The following is a 25,020-nucleotide window of genomic DNA, read 5'->3' on the forward strand; positions in this document are numbered from 1 at the left end:
ATGCCCCCCCCCCGCCTGTCACCGTGGTGACAGGCCGGTGCAAGACCTCCAGCCGTGCTCCACCTCCGTCCGCAAGTGACGGTGCCATTGATCCCGGACCCCGACTGCGAGCGGCCGGGAGCCGTCAATCTCAGGGACCCGACAACCGGGATAAGCCCCCCCCCCCCCCCCCCCCCCCCGTCTCTGGGGAGCTGGGGTGAGACACACAAAGGGCCCCCGGTGAGGCATGCGGAGCCACACACACACACACACACACACACACAAAGACCATGACACTCCAGTAGATGTGTGTGTGATCGAAGACAAGTTGGTGGTAATGGTGGAGGCGTAATGCAACACTTGGTTCATTCCAGAGGTGTAATTGAATATCTTTAAAGGCCAGGAGACTCCGTTTACTAGTTGGTATGAAGGACGTCTGAGGAGGAGACCTTACAGAACCACTCCTGAACCTTGTGTCTGGAGAAACGTCGGTTGAGAGGAAGGTATAGAAATAGAATAGAATAAGACATTTATTTGATCCTCGCGCACAAAAAAAATACATTTCTGTAATATATTTACTCTGTAGAAGTTGTTCATAGAAAAAATATATAATTTATCCCAGAGTAAACCAAAAAATATGTATTAATATATTGCTTACTATGCTTGTTTAGGGAAGGCAGGAATGAAGTACATTTTCCCAACACATTAAGTATAATACAAGAATCATACATAGTTCACATACAAAAAAAAAAGATTGATCCAACATGTAACATTAGGTCAAAATAGATACAAACCCGAGCAAGTGGATATTTCCAAAATTAACCATTGTGATCCCTATTGAGAATGGGCCACAGTCAATACAGGCCTCTCCATCATGCAGTTCCAATTTCTGTCAGGTCCTTTCCAAGCAGACCATAGTGCACTTGTACTTCAGCTCAGAGTACCCTATTCTGAGATAATGGCTAGCAACCGCTAACCACGTAGCATGATATATGGAAACAACAAGTACAGATAAAGGCCTCATGTCGTAGTAACATGGGCTCAATTTAATCACAAAAACACAGAAAGAACGCATCCTTGAGGGAGAAACGTGTACACAGGAGCACAGCCTAAATAAACACTTCTTACCTTCTTCACTAACCTTCTTCACCGTTAAAGAAACGGGTTGTTCATATTCTGCATGAACCCCAAAGTTGAAAGATTTTACTCAAATATAAAAAACATAAGTTGGTCAGTTGCAGTAAGAAATAGATTATGAAAAATATAGCTTCCACGGCTTAAAGTAAACATTGAATATGTTTGTATAGATTTGTGTACTTGTTTAAAGATTAAAAAAGCAAATGTTATGCAGCGGTTTATATGTCTGATAATCTTGATCATATGGTAATGCACGGATAATGCATCATGATACTAAAATACAAAACCCTGATGAATTATCCGGATAAATTTTGTTCTGTAGTGAAGCATGCTCTTCATACCCAGAGAACAGGTCCAGAGAGTCTTGCACGGTTCGCAATGGTGTATGATAAAAATAAGATGCATCTTTAGTCTTTTAGCTTAACACAAATCGTCAACTTTTATAAAGTTCTGAGATGAAGGGGGTATGTTCAAGACCTGTAGTGCACAAATTATGCAGAGTATAATATACATTATGCAGTAAAAAGGCAGATATTCTATTCATCAATTTCAATTTGATATAGAACAATCTATTGTATTGCATGTATGTATGTATTCAGCCAAATCCGTGGACCTATTTGACTTCAAGTAGACATTGATATGGACTTCTTAAAATTACTTTTCAAATTCCCAGAATGCATCAAGTTATTCAGACTCCAGTAGGAACATTTGGAACTGAATATTGTTATGAGGTCACCTTGAAAGTTCAAACAGTATAATTTGCTCAAATGTTCAGCAGAAATAACTAATAACATTGTCAGATATTTTTTTGCTTTTCAACTTCCAGAATGAAAAAATGTGTTTCTTAGTAAAGAAACGGATCCACATTTTACAATTCTGACTGAGTGTCAAAAAGACGAAAATATGGAACCTTGCTCTGCGAGTTCTCTGCTTCTGTCCATGATCCACAGAGTTAATTAAGGAGGTGGCCGGTGCATGGTAACCATGGCGATTTCCAGGAGGCTGTGAGTGAGGTCATGGAGCACGGCAAATCACTTGCACGCACCAGGAATGTAGACGGCAAAAAGTTCCAAGGCACATTTCCATTTAAAAAGCAGTGCGTGTGCGTTAAAGTTCTTCGAAGAAGGCCACTCTGGATTTGGTGCTCTGCAGTGTTAGCTGCAAGAAACACAAAAAAAAGAAGCAAAAACACATTGAGCTTTAAATACAAAAATAAACGTACGATGATCCAGACCACAACACAAACGTTACTGGGATCGCTGCTTCGGGAATCACACATCTCCCTTCTTGAATTGCAAGAATTCTTCAATATGGATTATGTGGTTCTTTATGCAGTATAAATGATTATTGATGAAATAAAAATGTAAAGATTGAATGATTTCATGAAAAAACAAAAGGGGGGAATATTGAACACAGAGAGAGAGATCAATCTCTCCCTGCCTCCAACAATATCTGTATTGACAAAGCTTCAACGGCCATTCCAAGAGCATGATTGAATGCAGCAAAAAGGTGAGCAGGGTCTCTCTAATCCTTAAAAACACCTTTTTACTTCAAAGTGCCGTTCGTTTCTACGCCCCGCTGCAGACCATGCTCGAGGGGGTACGAGTCCTGAAACCAACATCAACAACTTTTCTCCTTAATAGCGTTTATCCTCTCCAGTGACTTTATTCCATTTCCTGGTCAACTACAGCTACCTGACAGCTGGGGGTTGTAGGTCATTTGTAGATCCAGGTTATTCAAACGTTTAAGGCCTTTCTAAAAAAATGTCCCCTAGTTTTAGAAGAGGCAAAATAGAACCCAAGCTACTCTCGCCATTACCAGCCTTCACCTTTTATTTCTAATTGTGTCCGTTCGTATTGTTTGTTCAGATTCAGTCAGAGGGGTTTGGAGCGCTCTCCAAGACCCAATCCCTGGTGTTTGTATGAGATGTTTAGGCTTTAGATAGATCACTCTCCACTGTGAAGACCATCTGACAGGACAGAGCCTTGTCCAGATCAATGCACTTAATTGTTGCCCCACGCAGCTTGAGTGAAGCGTCGGTGGTCTGCTGCAGACAGCCGCCTGTCCTTTTAGACGGACAGCTCATTTCCGCTTCCTCTAGCTCTTTCAGCACTGAATGAAGCACGCACAACCTTTTACAATTTGGCAGGGCGGTTTTCTTCCAGCCTCACATTTGTTTCCAGGTGAGCGAATGCATCTTGGTGACAGATGAGTCTGTTGAAGGTCTTGGACCAAAACGTTTCTTCGAAGTAAAGCTGCGGCAATGTTAGTTGCCGAGTGTGGGACTTTTCTTCATATTGAACATGCACTTCTGAACTGGCAACGGCACTACCGGTTTGGATGTGCGAGTCCTTACAATTCAAATGATGTGAGGGAATTATAAGTAACTTTGAAGAGCATATATTAGACTGATTCCACCAGGAATCCTGGGGACTACTGTAGAGTTTTTAGATGGTGATGTTTGGGTAACTCACTGTACACAACGTGTCTGAAAGAGACTACAGTGTTCAACTCTGTGTTCTTTAAATATAACTTTAGTTTGGGACAGCTGTCATTGGAACGTGTGCAATAAGGTGCACACAGGGAGAAATGTGAGATACACGGTTGTGTGTTGAAATTTGCACGTACAAAAGGGGCTAATTTACATCTGGAAAAAGAATGTTGTTCGAGCTGTGTCCATGCAAGTAAGCACGCTTCATGGGAGGCCCAGCAGCCTGCCAGAAAACGTAAGTGAAATCCTACAGGGTTGAATAGGCCCCTGGCACAAAGGCAGCTTCCTTTGTGCTCCGAACTCTGCAGTAATGCAGTCTGTAGGAAACGGCTAAACTCCTGTGCTGTTGGTGTCAGATACACAGAATTGGTTGTGGACAAAATGTTTCACTCAGCTATTGCGAGTGAGCTCATCCAACCAAGGTAGGTAGTAGTTGGAGCCTGCCGCGCCGGGGTCTGAATGGAGATGCATTGGGTCGTTAATCTTCCACAGTAGACTTAACTGGAGTGAAATCAACTGGCCTCCAGTGGATTCGGGCTGCCCAGATGGCTTAATGTCACATTTACACTCACCTTATTGAGCTGCCCGTGAGACCTGTGTCACCTGATTCTGTGTTTTCTTTGCTTTACTTATGGCCCTTGAATTTAGAGCATACATTATACTCCTACTCAAAAAGTTAGGATTCCCAAGCAACTCTGCACTCCGTAGAATAGAGTACTTGGTGTTGCAGCACTCAGAAGTGCATTGATCTTATGCTTTGCCTGTTTTCTGCTTCACCCATTAGTCGCTTTGGGTAACAGTGTCTGCAGACGCTGATTGCTTCTTCAAAACTGCCGTGCGGGTTTAAGGGGCTCATTCCTTCTCTCTCTCCCCAGTGGCTTTACTGTAGCCCCATTCTGTCTAGGCCTCCGGTTGCTGCAGAACCCCAGCACCCCCCCCCCCCCCAAGGCTTCTCTCCCCTCTGCCTAACCTCAAATCAATATTGGCTCCTTTAAAATTGTGCTAAAACACTGTCAGCTGATTCAAGAACCTGCAATCTGCACAACAACCACACACACACAACCACACGCAGTTTCAGTTCAATTTGGAAGACTTTGAACACTGCTTGTTCACCACTGGAGCCTCATCAATCCAGATGACTAGTCGGCAAGCAGAATCAATTAGCACCCCCCCACCCTATATAATTAGCTTCTTCACAGTGAGAGGGGAGAAGAGGGAGGGAGGGCACCCTTTATTTAAGCATGCAATGCGCATAGACCAATTGCTTAAAATTGACTATGATACTTTTGACTGGTTTTAAAAATAAAACGATAAACGATTGCTCTCTCAACTTTCTCAATCAGACTATCTATTGAATCCATTCATTAAAAGCGCTCAGCCGTGTATCCTCGCCCCGCTGCTGTGCGGTTGAATGAAACGGAAACCCTCCACTAGTGTGTACCGGCTGTCATCTCAGGGCTTTTCTTCCCTTGTAATTTTCTGCTTTATTTCAGATCATTGCTCCACTCCCAACATAATGTGCGCCGTCGCCGCTGTGCCGTGTGTCCTCAGACCCAGAGGCTGACAGAGGACGCCACCGTCTTGCATTCCAAAACAACCGCCTCACCCGTGGTACGTTGTGGTCTGCTCTCTCCCAGATGCGCCATTACAGGTCATCGCATAATGGTTCATTAACCACACACACACACACACACACACACAACTACAAAGAGTGTCTGTGAGGATGGTGATGATGATGATGAGGATGATGATGGTGAGGCTTGGATGTGGAAAAGGAGATCCATGAAACAAAACATGTACTTTGGAGGTATCAGTATTAGGGCCCGACCGATATTGATTTTTGAGTGCCGATGCCGATTATTTTCAGAGAAAAATTACGATTACGATTTAATCGGCCGATTAAAAACGAAACAAAAAAAAGCTTATAAAACGTAGTTTTTGATACCTTAAATATACTTTAAACACTTTTGACGAATATGTGAATTGAATGCAGAACCTTTGAGTGTTTTAGAATACATTTACAGTCAAAAATGAGTGTAATGTAAAATAAATAACTAACTCCCAATGTGCTGCGCTCGTGAGCAGTGACTAACACGTGCGTGCTGAGCAGTATGGTCTCACCGTTAGAGTCTACAGTATAACAAATTAACATGGCCTGGGACCTAAAGAAAAACAGGCACAACATGCTCAAACAACGCGTCTTGTGTACATTGGTGAGGTGAGCGCGCAGCTGCCTGAGCGAGCATGCTTTCATGTTGTACGGTAAAATTCAATCTCCTCTTTTTTACTCCAGCTTAAGTTGTTAGTTAGCAAGGCGAGTAGGAGCGCAATCTGCAGGATACTAAGCGCAATAACATTTAAAAAAATAAAAAAATAATAATCGGTTGTAATCTGCGTCTTTTTGGCAGATTTTGATTATTTTCAAAAAGGCTATAATCGGCCGATTAAATCGGCAGGCTGATGAATCGGTCGGGCCCTAATCAGTATCATCGATTTTTATATTACGTATATATATTCTACTGATGTTCGTGTGTTTATACACATGGGCATCACTTATCTGAGAAGAGACATGGGATGATGCAAGCGAGTAGAGGCTATGGTGTGCAGCCAGCTCATGATTGCACGAATACAGACGACTCTTTCGTTGTGTTTGTGTGCATGTGCGTGTGCTTGCACGTGCATGTGTCTGCCATGCTCACCTTTTTGAAGTTGCTGTGCTTGCTGGTTCCCTGTTCTGTGTTCTGGTTGTGAAGGATGTCCAATGGCGTCTCGCGCTCTTTCAGCTTCAAACTCTCGATCTCGGTCTTCAACTCGTTCAGCTGCTCCTGCAGGTGCTTGCTCTTCTCCATGTACTCCACCCTAAGCACACACACACACACACACACAAACACACACGCAAGTGTTGATAAATATATAAATATATAATAAAATAAATTAAAACAAAGCCTAAATGCCATTAGAGACCAGGGTAACAGGATGTCAATAGGGTTACGCTATCAAATTCCAACATGCTGAATGCTGACATTAAAGTCTCTGGTCTCTTGTCGATTGGTTGGCCATCAGCTCCTGTATAGCGATTAATCATCAAAAGGTTCTGTAGGAAGGTTTTTAACAGCCATAATTTGAGAGTCATCTGGTGTTAAAGGCTTAGCAAACCGTTAGATTTGCAGAAATACACTCAGAAATTGAGAAAGCCACGTCGTTCCACGGCTTTACCGTGGCTAAATAAGGCTATTCACCAACTAATGAAGAAAAGGGATCTTGCACTTTAACATTGATTGGTAACCAGAAATAATTCAGACACTTATTTTCAAAGGTTTAAGAAATAAGATAACAAAAGAGTTGCGTATGGCAAAAACCTGTTACTTTATGCAACTAATTGCTGACTCAAAAGGGAAAAGCACAGCACTCTGGAAACATCTAAATACTTTGACTAATTGTGCATCAAATATGAAAAGATCTAATGTGGAAATTAATATAAATGGAACAGTTAGTAATGATGCATTGGAAATTGCTAATGAATTTAATAAATTTTTCACTAGATCAGTTGAGGAACTGGCAACTAACTTCCGACCAATTGAGTTTGATGATATACAGAGAGATCTCTTGACTTCTTTTCATATTAAAGAGGTAAATCAAAGCGAGATTGGTAAAGTTATAATGAAGTTACGGCAATGTAAGGCTAAGGATTATTTTGGATTGGATACTTTAATTATTTAAAAACACAGTTCTGTTGTTCAAGTGCCAGTGACTCATGTTGTCCACTGCTCCATCAGAAGTAATGAATTTTCTGAGCCCTGGAAAAAAGCAATTATTCTAACTCCTATTCACAAGTCTGGTTCACCTGACCTGGTCTCTAATTATGAGCCGATATCTATCTTACCTGCATTCTCAAAAGTTCTTGAGAAAAATTTTGCTAAACAGTGTAAGTTGAAACATACAACCTGCTAAACATCTACTGCATACAACCTGCTAAACATCTACTGCACCCCAAACAATTTGGGTTCAGAGCAAGGTACTCAACAGAGTTGGAAAACCGCTACCTCACAGAAACTATAAAACAGTTATTAGATTAGGGGAATGTAGTGGTGGCAGTATTCTTGGATTTGAGAAAAGACTTTGATACCGTTAACCATGAAATTCTCCTCAATAAACTCAAAACATTTAATTGCTCAGATGAGGCAATTGCTTGGTTCCGTTCATATCTCATGATGATTTACCAGACAGTTGTAAAAAGCCAGATGCCAAATGCATGCAGACGACACCGTGGTATTTGTGAATTTCTGTCTGCAAAAACGACTCAGTTGGCAGACAAAACTGTCAGAAGAGATGTCTGGTGTATCCCAGTGGCTCATAAACAATCATTCTTAAAAGACAGTGTCGATGTGCTTTTCAATTAAAAGAAAAGCCAACGAAAATTCAAGAGTAAAGATTGATGAGAGATAGATCAAGCAGATGAGTTCAAAATTGTAGGTGTTATTTTAGATTCTTTAAATTTGACATGTTAAGAAGCTATGCAAGACTGTCAAGACCAACTTAAATTGCTTTTGCCTAATAAGACTATATATACCTCTTAAAGCAGCACAACAATTTATGCATGCCATGATATTTTCCCATTTGTCATATTGTATAACCGTTTGGGGTCAAGCCAACCAAAACAAAAATGACACCAATACAATCATTATACAAACAGGCACTTAAAAAGTTAAAATAATGGATCAGAAACCTACTAGATGGCATCATTGCCAAATTTGAAAGAAAAAAAAAATGAAAAAAAAAAGTAAACTGAACAGTAGAATTAGAACTAGGGGTGCAACGAGTGGAAATTGTAGAACAGCGAAACGCAAAACCACATTCGGATAATCATCCTTTGTAGCAAAAGGCACTAAACTTTGGAATACATTACCATCAGAAATTAAAGGGGACATATCATACCACCAGTCCAGGTGTGAATGTGATTAGCCATTACAAGCCGTGTTAAAAATGTGCAGCATTGTGACATAACAGTGTGACTGATAGATGAGGAACGTTTGCTACAGTCCACTGGGTAGGCTGGTAGACTGATCTATCCAGCACACATCTAGGTGGACACGCCCACCTGTGATGTCAAAATGCTGCACATTTTCATACCTGCTTGTAATGGCTGATCACACTCACACCTGGAGGTATGATATGTCCCCTTTAAAACATTGACAGAGCTCAATGTTTTTAACACACAAGTAAAACAATGGTTGAAGCTGAATTAACCCTGTCAACATTGACCCGCACGCACACTCGCGCGTCAATGGACGCACACACATACACGCACGCACACACACACACACACATCATTGTCCTTGTTTTTGTCTTTATGTCTCCTGTATATTATGTCTTCTGTATTTTTATTTGTGTGTTACTTTTAGCAAAGGCCTAACCAGGGACAGGGGTTACAAATTAGTCTTGACTAGAAACCTGCGCATTAAACTTCTAAATAAAAAATAAAATAGCTAAGAAGTGAAATGCGCAGTAAAAATGTGAAAATATGAAACTACTTTTTTGACAGCTCCTGCTGTCAAAGACCATCTGACCAATCAGATGGTCTATCTTCCCTTGTGGGTTTGGAGTTCCATCTCGCCAGTCAATCACATTTGCTCACACAGCGTTACGTAGGAAGGAATGAAGCACGGGAGGAAGGGAGGGAGCAGAGAAGGAGCGTGCATTTATTCTGCGGCTCTCTCTCCTTCAACTCTCAAATCTTAATTACATACGATGAATAACAGGAATGAAGCTGAAACTGAATGGACCAGACTAACAGGCCCCGAAGTGGGGGGTAGTCGGGGGCAGACTCACTTCTCCTTCTCAATCTCCATGGAGAGGCGCTTCATGTCGGTGTCCTTGAAGTCAAAGCTGAGGTTCTCCCGGCTGAAGCTCAGGTCCTGAGGCATCAGGTCTGCAAGGGGAGGCTGGGGCTGGGGGGAGCTCAGGACCGCAGGCCTGACGTCAGCCGCTGGAGGCTGGGGGTGATAGCAATCAGAAGGAGAGGACAGGCGTAAAAGGAATATTTATAGTGGGGGATAGGAGACGGTAGTGTGAAGTGAAAGGGCAGGAGAATTTGAGAATGTGTGTCTTTGTGTCTGTGTCAGTCTCTGTACGTTTCCGTGTGTGTGGATGTGCACGTTTGGTCGCACGGTGGTTGAGATGGGGTAAGTGTGATTCAAGATAACACATAAGATGGGGAGGAAGGTCAAGACTAGAAGCCGATTGCAAACAAACACCATGGGGGCTGGGATGGTGGAAAATGGGCTGTAATGGGGTGCCAGGGAACCAGACGGCTCACACCAGCATTTCAGGGAACTATAGTTTCACTAGCGAAACTTGAGGGTTATGCGTCAGGTGCAGTGCAGGTGACCCCCAGATAGGAAGCAGGCCTGGTACAACGTACGGATGAAAACACAACCGTCACAGTCCAGCACTAAGTATGATCAGAGCCGTTTGACCAGGGCCAACATTAAGCACTACAGAGTGATTGCAGCAGGTGTGTTAGAGACGGTGCGGTCTATAAGTTGTACCGACAGCCTGTTCCATCCACCCGTGCGTGTGTGTTTCTGTGTGCACCTCAAGAGCGTGTGAGCAGGGTTGTCCATTCATAGCTGCGCGTGGGTTTTGTCTGCGTGGGTTTTGTGTGAGTTGAGGTTTTGTATGTGTGGGCGGATACCGCGAGGGTGACTGCATGTGAATTCTTCCGTTTCGGACGGGGAAGGAAGGCTACATCCGTACAGCCGTCTGCGTAAGGCAACGTGAGCCGTGTGGGTCTTTGGGTCTATTGTGTTTAAAGGGGACCTATTATGCTTTTCGACTTTTAAGACCTATAAACGTTGTTATAATGATTGATAGTCATGTTTAACCATACACAAAAAACGATGTCGATTTTCGGGAAACTCTTCCTCTCATCTGGGCGCTTTCAGCATTCTCTGTCAACGCTCGGTTTCGTCCTTCTCCGCCCGCTCGCCCCCCTCCTGCCAACCCAACTCCGTTGTGATTGGTTACCTTCCTTGAAGCGCGCGCGCGGGCAGATTTGACCAGGCATATGGGGGCGCGGCAGGAGTGCCTCTACGTAGATGATTTCCCGGAAATGTGAACAAGTGAATGCAAACGTTGTCCCGATTGTTTAGCGCTCTGCACAGCCACCCCAGACTGTCAGCAGGGAACACGTCGAAATGCATGCACGTCATTATTTGACACTTTAGTATGGTTAAACATGACTATCAATCATTATAACAACGTTTATAGGTCATAAAAGTCGAAAAAGCATAATAGGTCCCCTTTAAGTTAAGACTGGGCAAGCATAGACACAAAGAGAAGGAGAGCAAAAGAGCCAGAGCATGAGAGAAAGACAGAGGGAAGAGGAGGAAAGGGAGCGAGAGAGAGCGGGAGTGAGAGACAGAGTGATAGAGAAGAGACTGAGAGAGAGAGACAGAGACAGAGAGTGAGGGAAGGCTGTTACCGGGCCAACCGCCTGGCTGGTGATCTCCAGCAGCTTGTTCTTGGCCCTGCGCTCAGACTCCCTGGCCTCCTGTAGGTCCTGTTTCAGCTGCTCCGCCTCCTTCGCTCTGGATAAGGAGCCATGCATTAGAGTGGATGTCACAACACATACATATACTAGAAGTCACACACACACACACACACACTAGCGTTACAGTTGATATAACACACAAATAAACAGACACACTAACTTTATTGGATATAACACACACAAACTATCGTTACTGTGGATATCACACACACTAGCGTTAGTGGATCCCACACACATACACGCACACTACAGTGGACATCACACACACGAGTAACAGTGGATATCAAATACACAAACAAATCTGCAGGCCTGAGCTAACATTTAAAAGCCACACATTTACCAGTAGAGCGGAACCATGCAAATGGATCCACAATAAGCAGCGCTTGGGTTCTCACTGAGGGGAGCGTATTATTGAAGATAAATGTGGTGCCCCCAAACAGTACCGCCACACACACACACACACACACACACACACACACACACACACACACACACACACACACACACACACACACACACACACACACACACACACACACACACACACACACACACTACATTTGACTAATACCTGTATTAGTCGAAACTTTTGAGCTCCTAATTGTCTGGTTTAGGAGTTTTGTTGTGGGAGTTTGGCTGTGTGCAGTGATGGCTCTGGGGGGAATCTGTTCTCCATTAGCATGCAGAGTACCTCTGCTGGATGCTGCTCTGATGGCCAAAACACTCGCCGTCCGTAAGCTACTGGTTTTGGGAAGCTGTTAATGGAAACCGTTTGAGATGAGTGGCTAATAAATTGCAGCGAGGCGTTGAAAAGCAGCATCTGTGGAACATGGTCACTTCAGAGGGGTGTGTGTGTGTGTGTGTGTGTGTGTGTGTGTGTGTGTGTGTGTGTGTGTGTGTGTGTGTGTGTGTGTGTGTAGGGTGCTAATTAGATCTCATCCACTATTAGATCCGAAACTGATCTGCCAGTACCGGTGCACGATCACGATAAAAAAAAAAAGCAGTGGTGTGTTCTATGTGATACAAAATACAATAGAAATGGGGGATATACACCTGCGATGTATATAAGCGGTGTGTGATTCTAAACTTAGTGTGAGGGAGGTCATATGAGGTTGAAGGTCATATGAGGTTGAAGGTCAGGTTAGTTAGGAGCAATGGGAGGTTGGAGTGTGAAGCTTGTCTGAATTTATCCAAGCACCCGGGTGGGAGCAAGAGAAGGCCAGGGAGCAACATCTTGAACCATACCACAGCAGCACCTGAGGCGCGCGCACACACACACACACACACACACACACACACACACACACACACACACACACACACACACACACACACACACACACACACACACACACACACACACACACACACACACACACACACACACACACACACACACACACACACACGCCGCCCCCCCCCCCACTCTCCTTTCCCCACCTTCTCTCCGACTCCTCTGCCATTTTGAGGGCGAGCATCTCGGCCTCCAGCATCTTCTGCTCCATGGCGCGGCGCTCCTCCTGGCCGCGCAGCGCCCTCACCTTGATGCGCTGCGTCTCCAGCCCGGCCTCCGCCGCCTTCTGAGCCAGCAGCTGGGCCTCCTCCTCGGCGATCTGGGCCTTCTCCGCCAGCAGGTCCGCCGTCTGCTCCGAACGCATCTGAGGACCCCGGGGGAGAGCCGGGGCACAGGGGGAGAGAGGGGGGGGGAGAGAGAGAGGGGGAGGACAGCCACGTGACGAGGAGGAGGGTTGGGGGAGAGAGAGAGAGAAGTGTGAGGAGAGGGGGCCCAGAGGAGGGAGAGCCAGTACAGAGGTTGGGTGGTTGGGAGGGGTTGCAGAAGAATGTTAAGCCCGGAAAACCCTGGCGGCACTGCGCCGCGGCGTGTCTGTGACGCCCGTCAAGTGCCGCCTCGAGCACCAACAGGAAGCGTCGCGCTGCAGCTTCCTGTGCAACGGGAGGTCCAAGGCATGCAGACTTGTCAACTTTTTCAGCTTTAAGGAAATGCTCTTTTTTCAGGGGCGGTGACGCTGGGCCATAGGCCATTGGAGGGCGTTAAGGGTCACGGGGGTGGCGCGCCGACGAGTGCTGCCGTGCGCCTAGCCCTCGCCGGTGTTGGGGTTGTGAATTGAAAATAATAGGGGTGGGGTTTTGATGCTCGCCGTTCGCCGGCGGTGTATTTTAGGCTTTACGGAGAAGGCAGAGGAAGGGTTTTGGGGTGTGGCATAAGGAGGAATAAAATAATGAGTATGTTGTGGTGGTGGTGGTGGTGGGGGGGGGGGGGGGGACATGATAAGACAATTCTAGCTGATGGGGGAAGAGAGAGCGCTGATGTTCTCTCACCAAGGCCTCGTTGGCCATGTCGGCCTCCTCCTTGAGCTGCCTCAGCCGTCTCTCCAGGTCGTCGCGGGCGCGCTCCGCCTCCTCCCGGAGATGCTTCTCCCGCTGCTTCTCCCGCTCCATCCGCTGGCGCTCCAGCTGCCCCCCAGACGGAGAACACAGCATCTCAGTACAGGCGGCATGCCACTAAAATAAAAAATAAAACCACAGCCTGTGTGGTCGTTCAGCGCCCAGGCACCTTTAGTTTGGAGTTCACCAAGGATGCCGTTCGCTTCCTGTTTTAGATTCATCACAGAGCGTGAATATCTGCCCAACGTCTTATCCGATTAACCTGTGATATCTTCTAACGTTATGATTGGATTCAGAGCACCTGTCGATGCCACCTGCTTGCATAAGCCGGTTACCGTAAAGGCGTGTAGATTGGTAGACGCTACGCTAATCCCTCCCCTGGATAGCAACGGTGAACAGGTTCCCCTGAAAAACGGTTACTGGGCAGGACTGCCAATGCAATAATTGGCCAGGTTAACTGTCAATCAGGCCCGTGGAGTCTATACTAGATGTTGCAAAGAGGTGAAATGGGAGCAAAGGGATATTAGCAGAGGATATTTAAAGATTAAGCATAAATGGATTTGAGTTATTTTAGCTTTATGACTGAGAAAAGAAGAAACAGATGCCAGTGATCTTTTGAACATGAGATAAGGTTCCCGTTTGCACTCTTTAACAATCGATTTCATCAGCCAACACAACGATACCTCCCGCCATATATTGATTTATAGAGGGAATTGGATGGATAGACAGTGAAAATAATGCCCTTTTTCCATTACACTTTACTGTCCTGGTCTGACTCAGTGTGGCAGCCCACCAAGGACCGCCGCTTGAATGCGTGACACACGCACACACACACACAGTAGTCTATATAGTTCTATAATTCTCTTCATTCATTTAAGAGACATTACACATATTTGGTTTGTTTCACAGACGAAGAAGAAGTTACCCTATTTTCTCTGCGATGATGAATCGAGTTTGAAGTTTAATATTCCCCCATTTTTTGCTAGCTTATATAAATAGCTCATTGAGAAATTATTTATTTCATATGAGTCCTGTTAACACATTGGACAATGTTTTAGACATGGTTCCCAGAGTGAAACATAATAGTGTGAAATATCATCCAATGTCCCGTCTTTAGAACAAGACTAATCTTTAAGAGATCTGGCCTATTTCAGCAACCCTTTTTAATAAGGCTATTATAGTGTTGTACAAGAACGAAAAAAAAAATGACAACGTATCAAGCCAGGGAACTCAATAGTGTCTCAGACACAAGAACGCACAGTGATAGTATGTTTATAGGTCGATTATCCTATAAATTGAGAGAGAGCTTTGTGCTCCAAAGAGCAGTCAGGGCTTGGGTTACCCCAGCCTGCTTGGAGGCAGGTCGGCCTGGCTTTGGCCCGACACCGGAGATGGTCCATCTCCAGCGTGGTCCGACACACCTCGCTGCGTATCATCTGGTAATAGAAACCTAATTCAGCGTGCCGTGGTTTGACTCAGAGCGGCCAAAAGTGCAAAAATCTAAGATAGTCTAAAATGTCAGCACACAACAACAAAAGACCAACAGCAAGATTAAATAGACCGATCACCCAGCCGGTGGAAGAATCTCTATTGCCTAGAAGTGAATTATATATATTCTCCTCATCCTACCACACACACACACACACACACACACACACACACACACACACACACACACACACACACACACACACACACACACACACACACACACACACACACACACACACACACACACTAAAACCTTTCACAAAAAAGTTCAAATATAAGTAAAAAATTGGCCAATTCAACCACACTCTTCCTCATCCCTGTGGGATCCCAACCTGTTTACGGGCCCTCTCCTCCTTGGCCTGGGCCTTCATCTGCTGGACCTCCAGACAGTCCACCCGACGCCGGCGCACAAACAGGTCGTGGTTCCCAATGCACAGCTGCAGGATCTGACAGATGGGAGACCTCTCATTCATTAGTCATTCCATGGCCTCAGATACCCTGCACAGGATCTCAATGGACTCTTGATGGAGTCTTATAAATATCTAAGCCCTTTATTGAGGTTTAATGTTTAGAAAGCAGTGCAGTGATGGTAGCCTTCATTTCTATAGCACAGGTCATGCATATAAATGATGCTGCGGGTGCCTGTACATCAGCGTACATGCAGTGCAGTCAAACAACATCAGCAGCATTGGCCCTGACCTACCCTACATGTAAGACAGAACGGTGCTTCTCCAATACAATGTATAATAAAAAATAAACCCACAGTAAAAATTCACAATATACCAGAGAGATATCTATCTATATCTCATATATTATGTATCTATAAAATATTCACTCACCAGCTTGTTGACCCGCAGCCTGGAGGAGTTGAATTTGAAAACGTTGGTTTTCTTATACAGCGGTTTGATGGCGAACTAAAAGTGAAGGAAAAACATTCATTACAAACCTCTACATCATTGTGTGGCTTCAGCGCTCACATTTGCATTCCAAAGACATTGGAGGGAAGGCCGGAGGGACATCGATGGCAGCAGCTCACCTCCTTCTCGCTGTAGGAGATGTTTCGGATCTCGTTCCAGGGGAACGAGCACTTGGGCGTGAGTCTGTTGTCGGGCTCGTAGATATGCAGGCCCAGGGCGTCCACCCCGAGCAGCAGATCTGTCCCCTTCTTATTCTATACCCCGGAGACAAAGGAGTGTGAATTGGAAGCGTTTGCCATACACCTGTTAACATACTCTTAATGGATATCTAAGGGGCCTAGCTGCAGGCCACAGGGGCGGTAGAACGGGGGCATTTTTTGGGCCATTTGTTAGTCTGAGTTGGTTTGAACGACGCAAGCTGTGTGCTGGGCACACTGGGCTGTTGTTTACCAGAAAGCCGGTGACACAGGGGATTGATATTGTGTTGTTTTTTTTGTTGGTTTGCTGGCGAAGGTTGTTTTCTCGTACAACAAGTATCAATCACAGTCGGCGTATGGCCCTGCACTATTATTCAACAGGAACATAAATAATAAAATGGAAATCACCCAAAAAATAAAATGATACTAATCGTTCACCCTCCCTCGATAATTCAAACCATTCAAGAGTGACATCTTCAGTGCCAGTTGTATGAAGAAATAAATCAAATGGTTAAGAATGTAATGGAGTGTGGAACATGGTACAGCTATAATTTCATGTTCGAAATGACATGTGGGCTTAGCCTGATAAGGGTAAGTGAAGGGCCTTGGCTCACCCGGATGAAAAAGTAATTGACTCCATACATGTCCAGGTCCTGGGCTATTTTTAAATACTCCATCTCAGCTTCATCCCTGGTTCAAAGAGAAAAATAAAGTCAGTGAGATGGAGGGTGTCAGAGGAGGGTAGCAGGAAGATCAGGGAGAGGTTTATATCCCGTTGACAGTGTGAGACAGACGTCTGGCACGCTTGATGTATATACTGACGTTGGAAACTGTGTCATATAGAGGCAGGGAGGCTGAACCCATCAGAGTGGCCAAAAGATACGTGCTCACACAAGCCCTGCCAGACAAATACAGCCGCAATTCTATTAACGGGATTTTGAGGTCATGCACCATAGGAGAGAGACTAATACATCCTGCTCGAACACTCTTAATACCTAGGGTGAAAACACACACACACACACACACACACACACACACACACACACACACACACACACACACACACACACACACACACACACACACACACACACACACACACACACACACACACACACACACACTTTAGTGTCAACATAACGACGTTGACATGCTCTTGAGTGTAAGCTTTATCGTCTACGATGCTGCCGTCAAAACAAAAACAACAAGGGCATATGGTGGCTGAGAAAAAGAGACTAAGGGGGAATTTGACATCATAATAGGTTTATAAATGTATAAACAAGCTGTAAGTCAACAGTGGCTGTCAAACGTGTAATATATGTTATCTCTAAGCAATCTCAAATAACATTGCTAGAAATGGAGAAACAACATTTTTAGATGTCATTCACTTTGTCAACGGAACAAAGCCTGAGGCACGTTCTGAACAAACAAACAACCAGAAGCTACTTTTTTTTTTTCGTTTCAACCTAACAACATGCACTGCAAATTTATCCATGTTGTAAATAACCCTAACTCCCCCTTCCATACCCCAACACCTTCCATGAGACAACAGGAGCCCACCGGCATCGTGCAGAACAGAGCCTACGTTCACTTTCTCTTTGTGTCACATCACCTCGACCCACCACAATGGAACAGTCAGCGCTCAGTCAATATCCCACTCTATTCCCCAATAGGTAACACAACCCTCTGTGCCGCTTTGAGTGGCTTTTACTCTGCCGCGGGTAATCTATTGATTGGATTGTGCATCAAGCAAAACAACTAACAACTGGTCAACCTTTTCACAACCTTTACCTTGTCCTGCCGCGGTGTTCGGCATAGCACGCCGTGATCCGCTCCTCCCACATCTCTGCAGTCATCTGGTACAAGTTGAACACCTGAAAGGCAGAGGGAGCCACTAAAATACACAAAATGAACAAGAAGAGCCGACTACATGAGTCACAGCCGCAGCTGCTCAGGAAAGAGTCGGAATCATGGTCAGGCTGTCGTTGCTTAACATCAACCTAGATGTGAGATGGGAGGACGGTAAAATGTAATACAAAAATCTGAAAGTCACTTACTCTTTTAGGCAGTAGCTCCTCCTGGGACAGAAAGCCAGGCTTGTGAAGCTTGGCATCATAATCACCATACTGAAATATTCACAGGAAGAACAGAAACAAAGCACGGCTATGTTAACAAGGCTGCGTTACCTGTCCACAGACTTGGATGCATAGTACACAGCCCGACAAGGCTACATTGATTAGTACACAGTATAAATAAGGTACACAGTATAAACAAGGTACACCCGGGTACACAGGCTAACACAGGTACACCCAGGTACACAGGCTAACACAGATAAACCCAGGTATACAGGCTAACACAGGTTCACAGGCTAACACAGATACACCCAGGTAGACAGGCTAACACAGGTTCACAGGCTAACACAGATACACCCAGGTAGACAGGCTAACACAGGTTCACAGGCTAACACAGATACACCCAGGTACACAGGCTAACACAGGTTCACAGGATAACACAGATACACCTGTAGTGTACATAGGCGGGAATCAATGGCAGTCATTACGCGATCAGGTAATTGCAGCTTGCACCTACAAGGCCCAATCACTGTTCGGTCATTCATTGGACAACATCACCGGTGCTGCCAACCTATGGTAGCACCGGTGGGCCATTTGCAGTAAGACTGAGGTCAGGCGAGATGGAACCAAGCTATAGATCTGTTGATGCCACATTATTCCCCGCAGGAGAGCTGGGAGCTTACTCTCCAGTCTTTTGTGGAAGTCCTTGAGAATGGAATTAGGTCTGCTGCTTTATTTTCTTTCTATCTGTCATACCCTGTGCCAGAAGACAGTCGTTGCTTGTTTGTGGGTGGACATGCTCTTGGCTTGTGATTCCATTATCCTGTCTAGGCGTGTGCCTCTGTTTGTTGTCTTGTTCTGCTGGGTTTGTAATGGTTTTCTTCTGCTTATTTCCTCAAGCAAGATGGATTCCTAAGCTGCTTATGGACAAATTTATATAAATCCTTGTTAAAGCACAAAATCACTGCTATGCCCAATAGAGGTTCACTCTGCATGCGTGTCGGATCCCAGCCTCCTATGGGTAAACGAACCGGGACCAGAGTAGAACATCTGAGACCAGAGTAGCATTGGCCTTTATCTGAGGAAAGCAAACAGGAACATGTGTAGTGTCAGCGCATCCTTTCTCCAATTATAAGTAAATGCTCCGAGTCAGGGAGTGCTCACTGAAACCGTTTGGAAGCAGCTGTGTGGATGGCCAGGGCCATCTGTTAATGTCACATTGACCCCCTGCAGAGGGCACTTCTAACAAATGTTAAAAGGTCCAGACAGGAGGTCAGACGTCTTGGATGGAGTCAGGCTGCCACATTCTGATTAAATGGTGAGGTGTTCACATTTAGCATTTAAGTGAGTCTTGGGTTAGCCTTGTGAGACCAGTCTCATATTCCTGTTTGCGTTTCAAAATTAATATCAGTATGGCCTTGGCAGGCAGCAATTGATTTTCAAATATCCCCACGGCCTTAGTAATGCTTGAAAACATGTTTAAATATGAGAAAAGCCTTCCTGGAAGGTTTCTGTTCATCTTTTAACATCGTTCATCTATTTTTTTCTTTTTAAGTGTTTTGATTGCTTCGTAAATCGCTACACTTTCGTCTGGCTCTGCCATTATCATTTTAAATCCAGCTGACGGCAGTGCTACCTGCTCGTCGTGAACTGAAACCCTCTCCTGAGCGGTAGATTGGTAATCGCTCAGGAGGGAACCGGATAGTCTTACGAGTCTAGGCCCACCATATCTTCAATGTCATGTCGATATCCTTTTCTAAACGTATTTTTGCACGCTTAGTCAAGTTCACCTTTAATTGCATGTTGTCATGGAAACCTGCCACTCAGTCACCCTCAACTAAATCAACAACCATTCCCGTGTGGGGCGTGTGCCTCTACTTAGTAAGCCGCTAATCATTAATGTTCAAGATGTATCTATCAGGTCACTTGTCCACGTGAATTGGCCTATGCAGCCTTCGGCGGTCTGACCAACAACGGCCTGGAGGACTCCAACTCTAGTGCAGAGATATGAATTCCAGTATTTTGTTGTTATTCACTTTATCAGGTGCTTCTATTGCGCTGCTGTTGCAAATACCTTTCGTCTTAAGCTAAACTTCCCCTGTGGGACAGTCATGTTTCTCTAAATTGAACCGTTTTAAATTAGCAGCAAAATAAGCCGGAGTCTGGATCACTAGCACGCTGGCTCACAAAATGTTAGAGCCCAGGGGCATTACGCACAGCTCCAACCCATCCTCTCTCGTTCCCCCTCAGCTTCTTCTAACTTGTTTGTTTGTTACCCCTGAATAATTGACCATGTTTAGATTTGGGAAAGGCTGAGCCGCGAGCCCATGGAGAGAGATACGGGTTGGGTGTTTGGAAATGATCCTCCCAAGCTTTCTGCTCCCACACCTATAGTGGGCGCACCGTAATGTGTACCACAGTAATACACACGGGGACGCTGACAGCAATACTGAAATGCAGAGCACCCATTTTGTTTACTATATTTTACAACAACCAAACAACAGTGACCCAATCCTTCCTTAATAATAAATGTCACCTAATTGGCAGGTGTATAAACAAAGACAATTATCTACTCAATAACCACCTATAGCAATATTGGGAAATACAGCCTGTAGGAATCTAGTTTGGAGGAATACTAATTCGAAGGCAAGTGAACTCCCTGTTGATGCTTAAACTTAAACACAATTAAAAAAAAGGACCATATTTTGGGCTCAGACTCCTAGGTAGGAGGGATAGGTGTTGTCACCATGGCGACTCTTGGCAACGTTGTGACACATTTTTTAAGGCTACTATACCATCTTGAGTTTGAAATTTTAATGAGCGATGTGGTATATGCTCACACACCCTGTTATTATGCTAAAAGTGTCCAAGAAGATTGACCCACTAGAGTATCTGGCAGCCTTCGGTGTCAGTGTAACTTCATCATGACGTTGAAGTGCCACCGGTTTATTATTAAAAAAATGATTTAGTATTTTAATAACGGTGACTAAATAGCAAAGTTTACTCTGTTGAGAATCATACATGACATTAAGACGTTAAAAACAATACAAAGAAAGTTTTTGTTTCAATGGCACTTTAAACAAAAGAAGTGCAAACTAGCCACCATTAGCTGTAAATTGTCAGTGGTGGAGTGAATGAAGCATTAAGCACAAATTAGCCAACATTAGCTGTAAACGGATGTCTGTCTGTCCGTCCATAGCTGAAGGTGGCTAGTTTGTACTTAATGCTTCATTCACTCCATCCGTCCGTTTGTCCGTCGATCAAATAACCATCAATGAACCCAAATTCATGCACAATCTTTTGAGAGGGACGGATGCACCGTCCGTCCGGCTTAAGCCGAATTTGGTGGGTTCATTGATGACTATTGGATGACATTCCCTTACTTACGGTTTTCTTTGAAATCTCTAAAGGGGGCCTATCCTGGGATGTCATCGAGGTGGCAAGGTTTCAGGTTTAGAGAGCTTGATATAATGCTACTTGCTGCCCAATCATCTCGCTGCAACCCCATAATTGACCTCCAAAATCACAGCGTATGGTTCTGCACTCATGTGGCCATGCTATGGCCAAACAAAGCCTGCATTTACCAGAGGAAGGGGTCATCAGAGCTCTGAAACGGGGTACCCATGCAGAATGACAGAAGAACCCTCTTAGAATGGTGGAATGCAATGAGCTTTGTTTACCTGGATATTATTGTCTAGGTGTAATTGTCATGAAATAAACACATGGTCAAAATTGGAGGAGGGTCCTGAAGTCTAAATTGATAATAATATATTAGCCACGGTCCTTTTGCAAATATCAAGAGATAGATTTTTAGACATAATAGCATTCCAAGCCTGAAAACATTTGCATTGAGGGATTTTACAGCATTTGCCTGAATTTATTATGGCCTAGCAGGTCTACCATGTAATATTATCAGTTATAATTACTTCTTACTTGTATCCAAGCCAGGGTGATAGATATAACTTAAATCAAGCCCTAAGAAGAAACCAAAGACGAAAATATTTATTTAGATAAGTATATTGACCCACTCTATAGACGCTCGCAGTCATGTGCAAGGGAAAATAAATGGATCCACCAACTCTAAATAACTTATTCCCAAATCCCATCATTGTATTTATTTACTTGGTGTCTTCAACTCAGGCAGGTTAACAAAGCTGCTACTAGGCTTTCCACTATGTTTGCGTAGAATGATCTGCCACTTTGTGCTCTGATTGGGAACTGATTGCAAAAGTAATTGTCTTCACCTGAATGAATCTATGAGAAAAAAATACCTTGTTCGTACATCAATACACAGTCTAAGGATTACACATCAATACGCACACACCTCCCTGCTCCCTTCCTCGGTGGGGTAATCACTTCATTAACGATGAGTCAGGGATCTGACGGAGGACCAATATACTTCACACCGTCTATTCACTGATTTCTGCACAAAAACAAGTAGGATCAGTAAGGAGGGCCCCAGAGCGCTCAGCAGCTGCCGCTGATAATCAGGACCGGGCTCCTGCCTTATTATGCCAAATTAATCATATCAGCGCTGAACAGAGTGGACAGCGGCTCGAAAGAAAAACAGTGTTTTAGAGCCTTGTTCCCCCATGTGCAGGTTGAGGGTTGTTGGGCCGAGAGTTACACTTTATTTTCTTTCTCTACTCCGTAAAACCGTTGGATAATTATTTGCTTCGTGTGAGAAAACATTCCCATGGGATAGTTGGGTGGGATCTTAATGGGGAGGAAGTTGTGGTTTTACCACCTGTCAAGAAGAGGTCACGTCTCCTCATGAATTTCTCTCGGATTTGATTTGAAGGTGGGGATGGGAATTGCTCAACCAAAACGAGTTAGTAGTGTGTAACCAGTGCAGTACTTCCATATGAGATTTTCCTGTGAGAGCAATGCCCAAGGATTTGATGATTACGGGTGGGTCTGACTATTCTGGATCTTCAAAGATAACTGAAAGAAATATATGGACGGTTGGATGGGCATGAAGACAGCGGAAAGGTGACCAGATATAGATATAGAAGACAGGCCTGCCTGAAGCGGACAGCGGGAGGCTCTCACCTTGGCATGGACAGCATAAGAAGCCAGCAACACAGAGGCCTCAGGCGGACAGTGGATCTCTTCCTCCAGGATCTTGTTCCTTACCTAACAAGAGAGAGAGCAAAGAGTCTGTTGGTCGCAGCAGTTCATTAGGTTGGTCCTCAAAACCCAACCTCCTCATCACAGGAGAAAAGGAGGGTTTGGGGAAAGTGGCAAGCGTTCAACCTCTTTTGCATTATTGAAAAGCCTTGAATCTACTCCTGCTAACCTCCAGTTTGGGTCCAAGCCCCATCCATTAATAAAGACTGTAGACTTTGTACTTCCCAGTTGACACAGTTGTTTGAACCGCACCAGGTCTAGGTGTGTTCTGGTCTCAACACTCTCTCTGCTTGTACCCAGACACATAGCACACTCTGGAACATGTGACATGACATCCTAGTTACCAATACAGATACAGGCGGAGATTTAATTGAAAAATACAAAATAAGCTGATATCTACAAGCTTATTTAGTTCAGTAACCATGGCCACATTGGGACCCATTAGCCAACGTAACAGCCAAAGTAACTGCTAATCTAATCCAAATGCGCTGGATTTAAATCACACTCAATCTTCTCTAAAACCCTTTTCTTGCTGGTAAACAGAGCACGATTATGAGATTAACAAATTACTAGTCCTGTAATCGATGCTCTCTATCCAACATTGTCAACAGAAACAGCTCAGAGCATCCTGTGTGGCTTTACCCAGTGGTTCTGGTCCCCCTTGTAATGTTGTCGGCAAACAAGCCTGGCTACAAACACAAAGAAACCATGTTGAAGCCTGTTACGGCTAGGGGGCTTATCATTCAGAAAGCCATTTGTGCAGGCTTGTCTAGGTGTGAAGCAACACAGGTGTCGAGGCCCGGGTCTGACAGCTCCCTAATTGTGGGAAGAGACCGACGCTTCCAATCCGCTTTACAAATGAGGCCGTACTGCCGCGGGCAGACGGGGAATGTGTGCACGCGTGTGTATGTGTGCACGCGTGTGTAGTTGCGCGTTCATGTAAAACGGTCTGTACGGGTGCCAGCGAGCGCATGTGTGGAGGAAAGAAAGTGATGGTTCTTGATTGGCGCTAATGCAGCCGTCACGCCTGTGACACCAGTCCATCCGCCTGCATCATGAGGCTTAATGAGCAGAGTAACGAGGAGCCGGGCGTCACAGGACCACCAGTCATTTGTATTCTCCACCACACGTCTCCGCCGACCACGTCCCATTGTCCCATACATGCTAATAAATAAACCACTCAGACTGGCTCTAAACGGATTAAGGACTGACTGACTTTGTTATATGTCTGGAAGAAGACAAATGCGTCCACTTCCAGACCCTGAGTGAACACAAGGCAAGTAAACCAGCACAGTGGACTGGATACGACAATAAAGCCACGGGGGACGGCCAGCCCATGGGGAATACGTTAACTTAACTGGGCCAATAACTGAGCCCTTAAAGCCTAATTGGTAATTACTAAATGTAGCCGGTCGAAATTGGTGGCAGGAGCCCGGCTACAAAGCAGATCTGCTGCAAGCGGAATAGTTTGCCAGGGTTCCAAGAAACTCCCTGGAGAGTTTGATGCAGTTAGAAAGGCCATTGATAATATGTCGTGCAATGATCCCCCATGGCTGGGCACAATCAGAAGTCACAATCATAGGGTATCTGTCCGATACAGCGGCGGAGTGATAATCGGGAGATTCCGGAGCATCCCGGTGTGTCGTTA

At 44.8% G+C, this 25,020-nt stretch overlaps 1 protein-coding gene across 3 annotated transcripts in view; it reads right to left on the reverse strand.

The window, feature by feature from the left end:
- Positions 1-497: 497 nt before the first annotated feature.
- The window catches only part of nf2a (NF2, moesin-ezrin-radixin like (MERLIN) tumor suppressor a), a 28,402-nt gene continuing 3,879 nt past the window's right edge, over positions 498-25,020 (reverse strand). Inside the window, exons 4-16 of one of the 3 annotated variants that reach the window (XM_060054705.1) lie at positions 23,295-23,378; positions 18,228-18,296; positions 17,962-18,044; positions 16,785-16,860; positions 16,093-16,227; positions 15,896-15,970; positions 15,389-15,502; positions 13,500-13,634; positions 12,600-12,817; positions 11,091-11,196; positions 9,437-9,600; positions 6,307-6,466; positions 498-2,274 (exon numbers count right to left, since the gene is read on the reverse strand). In XM_060054705.1, the coding sequence (XP_059910688.1) occupies positions 2,224-2,274; positions 6,307-6,466; positions 9,437-9,600; positions 11,091-11,196; positions 12,600-12,817; positions 13,500-13,634; positions 15,389-15,502; positions 15,896-15,970; positions 16,093-16,227; positions 16,785-16,860; positions 17,962-18,044; positions 18,228-18,296; positions 23,295-23,378 (1,470 nt within the window). In that variant the 3' untranslated portion in view covers positions 498-2,223. Of the gene's footprint in view, positions 2,275-6,306; positions 6,467-9,436; positions 9,601-11,090; positions 11,197-12,599; positions 12,818-12,921; positions 13,104-13,499; positions 13,635-14,907; positions 15,002-15,388; positions 15,503-15,895; positions 15,971-16,092; positions 16,228-16,784; positions 16,861-17,961; positions 18,045-18,227; positions 18,297-23,294; positions 23,379-25,020 lie in introns of those variants that run through there. The other 2 variants (XR_009526311.1, XM_060054706.1) reach the window with 2 other exon arrangements.

This window comes from Gadus macrocephalus, chromosome 6, assembly GCF_031168955.1.
Source record: "Gadus macrocephalus chromosome 6, ASM3116895v1".
NCBI lineage: Eukaryota > Metazoa > Chordata > Actinopteri > Gadiformes > Gadidae > Gadus > Gadus macrocephalus.